This window comes from Physeter macrocephalus, chromosome 19 (genome assembly GCF_002837175.3).
Source record: "Physeter macrocephalus isolate SW-GA chromosome 19, ASM283717v5, whole genome shotgun sequence".
Lineage (NCBI taxonomy): Eukaryota > Metazoa > Chordata > Mammalia > Artiodactyla > Physeteridae > Physeter > Physeter macrocephalus.
The window spans coordinates 33,158,414-33,171,223 of record NC_041232.1 but is presented as its reverse complement, the minus strand read 5'-3'; the positions used below and the strand labels follow the sequence as shown (position 1 = coordinate 33,171,223).

General features: G+C 35.7%; 1 protein-coding gene across 2 annotated transcripts in view; it reads right to left on the bottom strand.

Moving 5' to 3' along the window:
* METTL4 (methyltransferase 4, N6-adenosine) overlaps window positions 1-12,810 on the bottom strand; it is a 31,572-nt gene that overhangs the window by 18,066 nt on the left and 696 nt on the right. For both annotated transcript variants that reach the window (XM_007121845.4, XM_028480569.2), the window contains exons 2-5: window positions 12,311-12,707; window positions 10,770-10,832; window positions 2,311-2,680; window positions 94-163 (exon numbers count right to left, since the gene is read on the bottom strand). In XM_007121845.4, coding sequence (XP_007121907.1) covers window positions 94-163; window positions 2,311-2,680; window positions 10,770-10,832; window positions 12,311-12,700 — 893 coding nt within the window. In that variant the 5' untranslated portion in view covers window positions 12,701-12,707. The remainder of the gene's footprint in view (window positions 1-93; window positions 164-2,310; window positions 2,681-10,769; window positions 10,833-12,310; window positions 12,708-12,810) is intronic.

Sequence of the window (12,810 nt, the reverse complement as noted above, 5' to 3'; positions counted from 1 at the left end):
CATAAAGTAATGCTTTTAGCATATGTAACTAGAATGTACAAAGGACAAGAGCTTTGAGAAAACATATCTAATAGATAAATTATTTATACTTACCTGTTACTTCTTTTAACTGATTTGTTCTGCCATGGTGGATCTATCACAATTACATCATATGTTTTCTTACCTGAAAACAAAGAGACAATTTCAGAAAATATCTTCTATATGTATCACTTTAAAAACTAAACATGTTCTGAGACTTCCCTGGCAGTACAGTGGTTGGGACTCTCCACTTCCACTGCAGGGGGCATGGGTTCCATCCTTAGTTGGGGAACTAAGATCCCACATGTCACATGGCAAAAAAAAAAAAAACTTAACATGTTCTTCAACAATGAAGTGCATTCACTACAGACACAAATATACTGGAATGCAAGAAAAGGAGTTGCGGCATTTATTCAAATAATTTATCTAAAAAAATTAAGAGATTCCCCTTATAATTTAGTACCTCTGGGATTTTACCATAATTTCACCTATTGCAGAGACTTCCTAAAAATAACTACAGCTCCCTTAGCTAGACATCAATGATTTATAAATGTCCTGTAAGTCTTGGTAGCCATATTAACATGGTCATTTCAAGCCTAGATAGGGTAGGTGTGGTTTTTTTGCTTTTGTTTTTCAACTTTTTACATGAAATAAAACTTGTCTTTTAACTGATATACTGACCACAACAAAATGTCCCCAATTGTCTACTAGTGTCCTTTTCTCTGGACCACGATCACACATTGCATTCAGTTGCCATGTCTCCTAAATTTCCTCCAATCTGGAAAAGTTCCTCAGTCCTTCTTTGTCTTTTATGACCTTGATACTTTTGAAGACTACTGGCTAGTCATTTTATAGAATGTCCCTCAAGTTTGGGTTTGGTATTTCCTCGTGATTAAATTTAGGTTCTTTATTTTTGGCAAGAGTACCACCATGCCCTTATCAGAGCAACATTATCAGGAAACACAGTGTCAAAATGTCTCATTATTAGTGATACTACCTTTGATCATTTGGTTAAAATGCTGTCAGCCAGGTTTCTCCAGTTTTACCTTTGTAATTAATAAGTATTTTGCAGGGAGATATTTTAAGACTGTGCAAATATCCTGCATCTCATCTTTTCATCCACTATTTTGACACCCAAATCCTATGATGTGTGCCAAATGGAAATTTTCTAGTTACATCATTCTACCTACATTTATTAATTGGAATTTTACTGTAAGGAAGAGCTGTCCCTTTTCCTTTTATAAACAGAGGTATATTTTTGTAAACATACAATCTCATAAGTGATCAAAAGAATGCAAATTAAAATAAGGAGGTGATGGTTTTTAAACTATTAGAGTAACAAAGATCAAAAAGAATGGGGAAAAAAATGTTCAAATATAGCATGAATTTCTCATTAATTTGTTATTTTGTCATTTACCCTGAAGAATTTATGACACTGTGACATGAATAACCAATCATTTATAAGACGGTTTGAAAGTAATTAAAAGAAGCTTTTCATTAATAAGCTATGTTATGTTAATAATGTAAAATTTTGCTAAAAAATGTCCAAATAACATTAAACAGATTAAATTCAATTTGATCAATATATCTCTTACCTACATCATCCCTTAGAATATTATAACAGTTATAATTTGTTAGAAACATATAAATCACTGAGCTAAGCTCATGATGCAGATTATCTCATCTAATCCCCAAAATTACCCTTGGAGTAGGTATTATCATATCCATTTTATAGACTAGGAAACTGAGGCTCAGTTTTGTGAAGTGCCTAAAGACTCACAGTTAAGCTTCAGAATCTAAATTCAAATTCAGGTGTATATGACTCTGGACTTAAATATCTAATTTTTTAACTTTATACAGGAAAATATTTTGAGAAACTTTAGATAATAAACTTGAACAGTAGCTTAAAATGTAACCTAAAAGGCTAGGAATGGTTTGGGAATTAACATTCATATATGAAGTGTTTCTACTTTGCTATGAATAAAAGCTAAATAAAGTTATTTGGTCAACCCCAACTGTACTCTGAACTCCTAAGTACAGAACAGTAACTACGTTTACTCTCTTTGGGACTAGTTAAATTTTTGACCCTTTGTTTGTAATAAGAAGTTTTTTAATTTTTAAGACAGAAGTCAGCACTTTAAAATTGAATTTAAAAGAAAAAATACACTGAGAAAATTAAGTGTTTACCCTATCACAAAATGCTCATGCTCATTCAACATTCAGACTTGTTCTTGACTTCTGAGGCCACAAAAAAATTATCTTTTTCTAATAATAAACATAATAATTACTTACAGTTCAGAAGCGGGTGCATACAAGAAATGTCAGACAAAAGAAAACTGCTTTTTGGTGGCAGCAGGTATTTCTGTCCCATTAAAGTAATCATTTTTGTAAAGCTAGAGTTGTTTTCAACAATCCGTAAAAATAAATCCTGCTCCGTAACAGATATATCATCTTCCATCAATTGTAACGTCTGAAGTTCCATTTCATTCAGAGAAGGCAAATGCTTTGCCATTTCACATAATTCTGACAAATTGCAGGTATCAAGTGGTAAAGTAATGGGCTCACTATACTTGTCCCGTTTTTCATAAAGTGTATGAAGAAAGCCACTTTTGAGACCTTCTTGGATTAACTGTGAAGATCCATCCAAAATCAGCCCCCTGATCTGTAAGAGAATTTTTTTTAAGTACATTAAAAAGTCACTGACATTAAAACAATTTTCTAAATAATAAAGTTCCTACTATGCTTTGAATATTTCAACTCTTGGATTGAAATCAACATTCTTAATGCCTACAGGAAAATAACTTTATACTACAAAAAAAGAAAGTGTGAATATACCTTTGAAATGCTATTTCTTAACTGTGGAATTAAACAAATCTCATAAACTCACTGAAAATTAACTAATCAAACAATATACTGAATACGTAGAAAATGTATCCTTAAAACTTTATAAGATAAATTTGATAATGTTTCTAAAAGAAAGTGGAATTTCTAATTTATAAAAAGAATTAAGGGAATACCCTGGCAGTCCAGTGGTTAGGTCTCCATGCTTTCACTGCCAAGGGCACAGGTTCAATCCCTGGTCGGGGAACTAAGATCCCACAAGCTGTGCAGTGTGGCCAAAAAAAAAAGAATTAAGTTTAAATCACATTTAATCTTAAATTTTTCTAGTAACTTAATTTTTTACATATTTATTTATTTATTTACTTATTTGGCTGCGCCGGGTCTTAGTTGCAGCACGCAGGATCTTCATTGCAGCATGCGAGATCTTTAGTTACAGCATGTGGGATCTAGTTACCTGACCAGGGATTGAACCCAGGCCCCCTGCATTGGGAGCTTGGAGTCTTAGCCACTGGACCACCAGGGAAGTCCCCCTAGTAATTTAATTTTAAAATAAATATACCTTTGATTTTATAAAATATAGCTTGAACTGTAAAAAAAAAAGAAAAAAGAAAAAAATTAACTCTATAAAATGAATATATAAACAAAGGTTTTCAATAATACAACCCAAATAATTATAAAATTAAAAGCCAAGTTCTGCTTCTGGACAAGATGAAGTACCTTTAATCTGAAATTACTTTTAAAAAAAATTTTTTTTTTTTTCTGCGTTACGCGGGCCTCTCACTGTTGCAGCCTCTCCCGTTGCGGAGCACAGGCTCCGGACGCGCAAGCTCAGCGGCCATGGCTCACGGGCCCAGCCGCTCCGCGGCATGCGGGATCCTCCCGGACCGGGGCACGAACCCGTGTCCCCTGCAACAGCAGGCGGACTCTCAACCACTGCGCCACCAGGGAAGCCCAAAAATTATTTTTTAAAAAAGGTTTTCAGACCTTGGATGGATGTTAAGCAGTGTAGAACAGTAGTCCCTAAAAAAGGAGAAACTAATTGCTCCAGCTTACTGCCTTGAGAAAGTTTCTAGGTAGCAGTACAGGAAAGAGACCCATTCAGAATCCAACAGTCTCTCTGAGTTAAGGAGATAGAGCTGGGAGTCTGCAAAGGCCAAGGAAGCTAGAGTTTTCAGGGCAGGATACCAGAGAGGAGAGAGCTGCACAGACAGAGAGCTCTTGAGAGCTGCAAAGGGTCAAGTCTCCAGCTGAGTAGTGATCAGCACATGTATGTGATGAAATACCCAAGGTCAGGGAAAGAACCAGATAAAATGATCAGAGGGAGAAATCCCCAGAGTTCACACAGGGCTTGTGCAGCCCATTTCTAAAGATTAGGGGAAAAAAACGTAGAAAGGGATATTAAGGCACTCATTATAACCATATTCATATGTTCAAAAATGTAAAGAAAAAATGAACTTGTTAAGAAGAGATAGGGAAACTATAAGAAAAGACCAAATTGAGTGTCTGGAGATTAAAAACTACAATGCACAAGTGAAAAATACACTACATTGGAATTACAGCAGATTAGACACTGAAGAAGAAAAGGTTAATGCACTTGAAAACAACGCAATAAAAGAGCCCAAAATGAAGGGGACAGAAAAAATATTTGAGGAGATAACAGCCAAAAATTTTTAAATTTGCTGAAGACTATGTATTCTCAGATCCAAGAAGATCAACAAATGGAGGAGGAGGAGGAAGAGGAGGAAGAGAAAACTACATTAAGGAACATCACAATTAAATTGCTGAAAACGCTCAAAGCAGCCAGAGACTTCCACTTCCAAGATGGAGTAATAGGGACAAAAGCTTTCAAGACACTGGACATCAGGCAACAAAGGAGAGTGAAAGAAATCATAGGTAAGCCCTATGACTGTCCCAGCTAACTGCCCGGAGATTTTCCAAGGCACAGGAAGATCTGGGCAGACTCTAGAAGAAATCCATAGTTGAGGAGACAGAGCTGAGAATATGGGGAGGCCAAGACAGAGTACCCAGGAGAGTATCAGAGAGAAAAGAGCTGTACAGAGAGAACTCTGTAGATCTGCAGGTAGTCACACTGGAGAAATTCCCCTAAATACTGATCACTCCAAGTGTGTGGGGGAACTATCCAAGGCCAAGAAAAGAACCACCCAAGAGGACTAAAAGAAACAGTGTCTTGAGCTCTCACAGGGCCAAGAATAGTACCTGTTTCCAACACTCAGACCAGAAAACATCATGATTCACAGGGCAATTGGAGGACATTTCACCATGGGTCTCTCTGTGTGAGCAGAGGCACTGATAGCTTTTGTTCCAGAATAAATTTTCAAGGTGTTGGTTTGTAACCTCAAGAGCTTCCCAGGTGAAATCTGAAACTGGCCCCCGTACACAGAGGGCAAGGAGAGACCAAAGAAAAGAGGCAGACCACTCTAGATGGGAAGATGGCAGGTTTAACAACAAGAGAACTTACAAACGACGCTTGTCTTAGGAGGCTGCAAGACAAGTAGATCTCTGTACCTGTTGCCCAGAATCCTAAAAGTTTATACAGAGCTCTTAACTGGGTTCAGTCACAAACACAGTCCAGATCGTCTCAACAACAGCTTACTCTCTCAAGGCTATGTCCTTGAAAACAGCTCCCACTGTGGGAACGGTGAGCAGAGTGTACAGTCCAAAGACAAAGGAGGGGTGAGGAGCCTCCAAGTGTCCAGGTCAATCAGTGGTCATATCCTCAAGATCAGTTCCTCCAACACAAGGATATTCATATAGCATGGAAGACGGAGATCATGTCTCCCTCCAAGCCAGAAGGCAGATCTGTTTGCTGTCAAGGTTAATAAAGCCTCACTCTGGGACAAAAGGTTGGACAGGTTTGTTTGCAACCTATTTTTAAAAACTGGGGTTCCCTAACCTTGCGGTTCTTTAGCTATGAACCAAATCTACTGCATGCAGAGCATACACCGAGGCTCCCTGGCATCGTCCCCATGGAGTACAAGGGAAGTCTGTGAACAAAAAGCATATGCTTCCTGCTATGCAGGGAGCAATAAACTCCTTATTTTAAAAAAATCTTGGTCTAAATCCATTTTAATAAAATCTGAGACCTAAACTTGCTAACTTGTTAGCTTCCAAATAGAGTAAAATCTCAGACAGTTCATCCCAGCTCTTGACAGGGATTTTGTGTCAGTAAAAAGGAATAATCAGCCTTAGTCTAAAAACATCATTCTAAACTCACCTAAGAAAAATCTACCCAATAATTGACAGACCAATTAAACCAAAAATCTCTAAAGACATAGAAGTTCTGAACAACACTACCAACTTAACCTGACATTCATAGGACACTGCATCCAACAACTATAGAATACGTATTCAAAAATACATTAAAAATAGCACGCAATACAGTCACAAAGATAATTCATATGCTGGACTATAAAGCAAGGCTCAATAAATTTTAAAGGATTGAAATCATCAGAGTATATTCTTATACCCCAATGGATTTAAGTTAGAAATCAATAACAAGAAGATATCAAGATAAACCCCAAATATCTGGGAACAAAACAGCAGACCTCTAAATAATTCATATAGGTCAAAGATAAAATCACAGAGGAAATTAGAAAATATTTTGAAGTGAATGAAAGTGAAAATACAAAATATCAAAATATGTGGAATGCAACTAAAGCAATGACTCAAGGCAAACTTATAGCTTTAAGTGCTTATATTAAAAAAAATCTAAATTCACTGACAAAAGGCTTCTACTTTAAGAAGTTAGAAAAAGAGCAAAGTAAACCAAAAAGAAGAAAATAATAGAGAACAGATATCAACAAAATAGAAAATAGATAGACAGTAAAGAAAACTAACTAAGTTAAATGCTGGTTCTTTGAATATACTTGACATCAATTCATGTGTCTGATAAGGGATTGATATCCAGAATATAAAAGAACTCCTAGGGAATTCCCTGGCGGTCCAGTGGTTAGGACTCCAGGCTTTCACTGCCAAGGGCGCAGGTTCGATCCCTGGTCAGGGAACTAAGATCCCAAAAGCCGTGCAGTGTGGCCAGCAAAAAGAACAAAACTCCTAAAACTCAATAACAACAAAAACCCAATTTAAAAATGAGTGAAGGACATGAATAGGGACATGAACAGACATTTCTCCTAAAGAGACATAAAAACGGCCAACAGCACATAAAAATATGCTCAACATCATAAATCATCAGAAAAATGCAAATCAAAACCACAGGGAAACACCACTCACACCCATTAGGATGGCTGTTAAAAAAACAAAAACAGAAAATAAGTGCTGACATGGATATGGAGAAACTGGAAACCCTTATGCATTGCTGGTGGGAATGTAAAATGGTACAACCACTGTGGAAGACAATAAGGCAGCTCCTCAAAAAATTAGAATTATCATATGATCCAATAATTCCACTTCTGGGTATATTCCCCAAAAAATTGAAAGCAGGGACTGGAACTGATATATGTACACTCATGTTCATAGCAGCATTATTCACAATGGCTAAAAGGTGGAAACATCCCAAATGTCCATTAACAAAAAAATAGATAAATAGGCACTTCCCTGTTGGGGGAAAAAAAATCATTCAGGAGATAAATAATGGTGATGGTTACAAAACAATGTGAATGTACTCAGTACAACTGAATTGTATACCTAAAAATGGTTAAAGTGGTAAATTTTATTTTATGTATATTTTGCCACAGTAAAAAAAAAAAAAAAAAAAAAAGCTGGTTTTTTGAAAAAACAACAACAACAAAATAACAAGCCCCTAGCAAGAAAAGGAAAGAATACAAATCACCAACATCAGGAATGAAAAGGGGTATCACTTATCATCACAAATCCTACAGACATTAAAAGCATGATAAGAGAATACTATGAACAACTTCATGACAATAAATTTGACAAGTTGGATGAAACACAAATTTCTTAGAAAATACAACTTGCCAAAACTGACATAAGCAAAAGCAGAAAATCTGAAAATCCCTGTTATCTATTAAAGAACCTTATATTGTTCCTAAAAACCTTCCCCAAAAGGAAACTCCAGGCCTAGATAATTTCACTGGTGAATTACTTCAAATATTCAAGGATGAAAAAACACTGATCCTATGAAAACTTCAACAAAGAATGTATAGCAGATGGATGTATAGCAAATGAAAAGATTCTCAACATTATTAGTCATTAAGGAAATGCAAGTTAAAACCTCAATAAAATACCACTACACACTTAAAAGAATTCCTAAAATCAAAAATCTGATGATATCAATGCTAGTGAGGATATGAAGCAAAGAGAGCTCTCATACTTTGCTGGTGGGAAATGCAAAACAGTACAACTACTTTGGAAAGCAATCTGGCATTTTTTTATGGAGATAAATATAACATTAACCATCAAACCAAAAATACCATTCCAGCATGGAAATTTAAAACTCTATTACAAACAACTCTTAAGCAAATCTCTAGAAAACCATGATATATATCAATGAAATTTCACATCATGACAATTACAACACAACATATCAGAACCTATGGTATGTTGCAGTGCCCCGAGAAAAAAAATCATAACATTGAATACTTCCATCCGAAAAAAAAAGAAGAAAAAAAATGAACTAAGACAACTCAAAAAGTCAAAAAAAGAAAAAAACAGAAGGAATAAATTAAAATGGATTAAAGCAGAAGTAAGTCAGACATTTTTAAGGTAAATTAATTTGAAAAACAACTAATAAATTAGGCAAACCATCAGCTAATCTATCAAGGAAAAGGGAGTAAATGTACAACATAAATAGTGAAGGCAAAATAACCACAGAAGCAGACTACACATGAACAAATTTGAAAAATTAGATGAAATGGATAATATTCTAAGATAACATAATTTACCAAGATTGACTACAAAAGAATTTTTTTTAATCTAAAATTGATTTCCAACGAGGAAAAAGGAAAAGCTGTCAAAGAAGTATCCCCACAAAAAAGCAACATACTGAGACGGATGCAAAGAGGAGCTCTACCAAACTTTTAAAGAACAGATTACTTCAGAGAATTGGGGAGAAAAAAAGAAAAACTTCCAACTTCCAACACTGAAATATGTAAATATCTGTATATAATTATATATATAAAACAAAAAATTAAATATATCAGACCAATCTCACTTAACGACTGTTCCAAATAAAATAGTAGCCAACAAAATCCAGCAGAACATTTTAAAAATAATACATCATGGTCATTTGGAATATATACTACAAATGTAAGGTGGTTACATATGATTAAATCAAAGGAAAATACCAGGAGAAAAATCATCCATTCAATCTCCATAGACGCTTAAAAAACATTTGATAGGGCCTTCCCTGGTGGCGCAGTGGTTGAGAGTCCGCCTGCCAATGCAGGGGACATGGGTTCGTGCCCCAGCCCGGGAAGATCCCACATGCCGAGCGGCTGGGCCCGTGAGCCATGGCCGCTGAGCCTGCACGTCCGGAACCTGTGCTCTGCAACGGGAGAGGCCACAACAGTGAGAGGCCCGCGTACCGCAAAAAAAAAAAAAAAAAAAATTTGATAAAATTCAGTAACCACATTTGATAATAACACTCAATAAATAAGAATACACAGAGGGCTTCCCTGGTGGCGCAGTGGTTGAGAGTCCGCCTGCCGATGCAGGGGACACGGGTTCATGCCCTGGTCCAGGAGGATCCCACATGCCATGAAGCAGCCAGGCCCGTGAGCCACGGCCGCTGAAGCCCGCACACCTAGAGCCCGTGCTCCACAACAAGAGAAGCCACCACGATGAGAAGCCCATGCACCATGGAACCAAAAATAATAAATAAATTTAAAAAAAAAAGAAAAAAACAGATAATATACTGTAATGGTGAGGATGTGGGAAAACAGGCAAAATTATACATTTCTAGTGTGCTAATAAGATGATACAATCTCCATAGCAGCAATTTGGCAGTATCTATCAAAATGTTCAAACCCTCTGACCCAGAAATTTGACTGTCGAAATTTATCCTGCGGATACCACACATAAATATAGAAAATGACATGTGCATACTATACCTAAATGTCAGCAATTAAAGATTAAGTAAATAAAAGTAGGAAAGACAATGAGATCTAAAACAATTTGTACCCTGTTTCCTCTCATTTCTTTAACTCCCAGATCTCAGTAACCTCTGAGTTCTAGAAATACATCCTTCATATTATTCACTTTCTTCTGCCACTATCTTAAGTTGTTTTACCTACTGACAGTAGGCTTTTATAACTCAGAAAATTTCTGGACTTAACCAATATAGCATAAGTTTACTTATGTTAAATATGTAAATGAGAAGTATATGAGATTTTAATAAAAATCGGTTTAAATTGTTCATTACAATAAAAGTAATGATAAATCACTCCACTGTTAAATTCTAACCTTGATCAAAATGATTGCTTGAGGGACTTCCCTGGTGGCGCAGTGGTTAAGAATTCGCCTGCCAATGCAGGGGACACGGGTTCAAGCCCTGGTCCAGGAAGATCCCACATGCCACAGAGCAACTAAGCCTGTGCACCACAACTACTGAGCCTGCACTCTAAAGCCCGCGAGCCACAACTACTGAGCCCACAAGCCACAACTACTGAGCCCGCGAGCCACAACTACTGAAGCCCGCACACCTAGAGCCCGTGCTCCACAACAAGAGAAGCCACCGCAATGAGAAACCTGTGCACCATAATGAAGAGTAGCCCCAGCTCGCCACAACTAGAGAAAGCTCGGCAGTGGCAATTAAAACCCAAAGCAGCCAAAAGTAAATATAAATAAATAAATAGTAATTTTTTTAAAAATGACTGATTGATTTTTAAGAACATCCTTATTTATGTTGTCCATTTATTTATACTAGTTCACATTAACCTTCCAAAGTCATCAATGAATATTTTACACCGTACCTTTGTATGGTATTCCATAGCATCCAATTCACCTTGATTGAAAACAACACATCTCTTACGCTTCTAAAGAGTAAATTACAGGGAAAAAAATTATGTGGCCATCCATCAAAATAATGATATTTTGAAATATATTAGTACTTCTTTTTTCTTTATCACATTTTCCATATTGTGTATCTCATTCTTTAAGAGGTAATAATTAACTACTGAGGTCGAAATAAGTGCAAAGAGTGTGGACTGGGGAGGTAAGATTTCCCAAATAATAATAATTATTATTATTACTATTACTACAAACTTAATGGGTGATAAAAGGCCATGTAGGCATTATCTACTATTAGTAAGAACTAGTACAACATAATAAAATGGCACTGACATCCATAGAACACAAGGAAACTGTGACACTGTATAAGAGTCACCAGTGTCATCTATCAGTTGATATATGGTATAATTATTCTGAACTTTCTTAATTTCTATAACAAAAACAATTTGCAATATACTTTTAACAGATCTTTATGTGTAATCTGAGGATTAGGTATAAATAAGATATATTAACACTGTTCTACATCTAACAACTCCATAGCAAAGAACATGTAAGACTGCAATATAGAGCAGGGACTTTGTTACTTTTCATTGCTGAAATCTCAGTGCCTACATGGTGGCAAACTCCTAGCAGGCTAACAACAAAAGTTCTTGGGCTGAATAAATACATGGACTCTCTATTACTTCCCTTATTCTAATTCTCAACATGCTTTCTTATTTAGTATCTTTCTTCCCCACTCAATTGTAAGATCTAAAAAAGGTAGACATTATATTTTGTTTCATCAATCTTTGCACAACAGCACATAGAAAGATCTCAAACATTTATTGGGTGAATAATGAATGTAATTCCTATCTCTAACAAAGAACATGTTAATATAATCTATCTGAAGTGTATTTTGTGTAATCACCTCTGAGCTCTTCAAATACATAAAAAGTATTCAAGCATAATTAATTTGACTCTATATGGCATTCTCAAAACTTTTGATTGCACCAATGTGTATACAAATATATATACTTTAAGAATATATATTTTCCATAGTAGCTGTCTAGCTTTATCACTAGAAACTTTTCAAAAATATCACCCTTCTTCCAAACATTTATTATACAAGCTTATCCCCAAAGGATAAATCTCTAAAATTCCCCCTTTATACTGCTTCAGAATTTTACAGAAAAAGAAACATATTTTTGAGCAAAAATAGGTGTAAAAACATGCAATTAATACGAAAACCTAGGCAGACAGGGTTTCTTGTTACTTAATTTTGTTTGTTTAATTTACAGAGCATTCACTTTTGAATCAACTTTGCTTACTTCTGAAATACGCAAATTTGGTCTTCTAAGAATGGTAGAATGTTAGCAAAAAGTTAAAAATCACTCTGGATATGCTAAAGTCTTATTATGCTTTATTGACTATTCTTTATACTTAGTAAATCACAAGATATATGAGATGCTGGAATAATAAATTTGTGTTCTCTGTAGAAAAATTTAAATTTCTTAAAACTTATTACCTTCCCATTAACAGAAATGGAGATTTCTTTCTTAACATCATTTACTAGCTCTTCCTTTTCATTACTTTGTTGGCATTCTTTGTGAATAGCAGAAGTTATATAAGGTTTGGTGACATCAAACAGTTCAGATCGAAAAACATATTTTTGTATGAACATTTCACAATTTCCTCCATCATCATTTTCTGGCTTAGTGGTAGAAGCAATACAGGTAGCAGAGGCTCCAAAAGAGGACATAGAATCCATGTGAAGAGTATCAACGTGAACAGAAGAAGTAGGCTCATTTTTACTGCAACAAGGCTCATGATGCTGGTGAAGTTCATAACTTATCTTGTTAATGAAAGAAAGATGATCCAGTAACCATCCTGGTGATAGCTCACGCACCACAGACATTCTCTTCCTTTAAAACAAACGAACACCTCTGAGAATTAGACACTAGAAGTAAAACCCAACTTTCCTGATTAAGTTCTAAACTCAGGAAAGGTGACGTGCCCAAAATTACA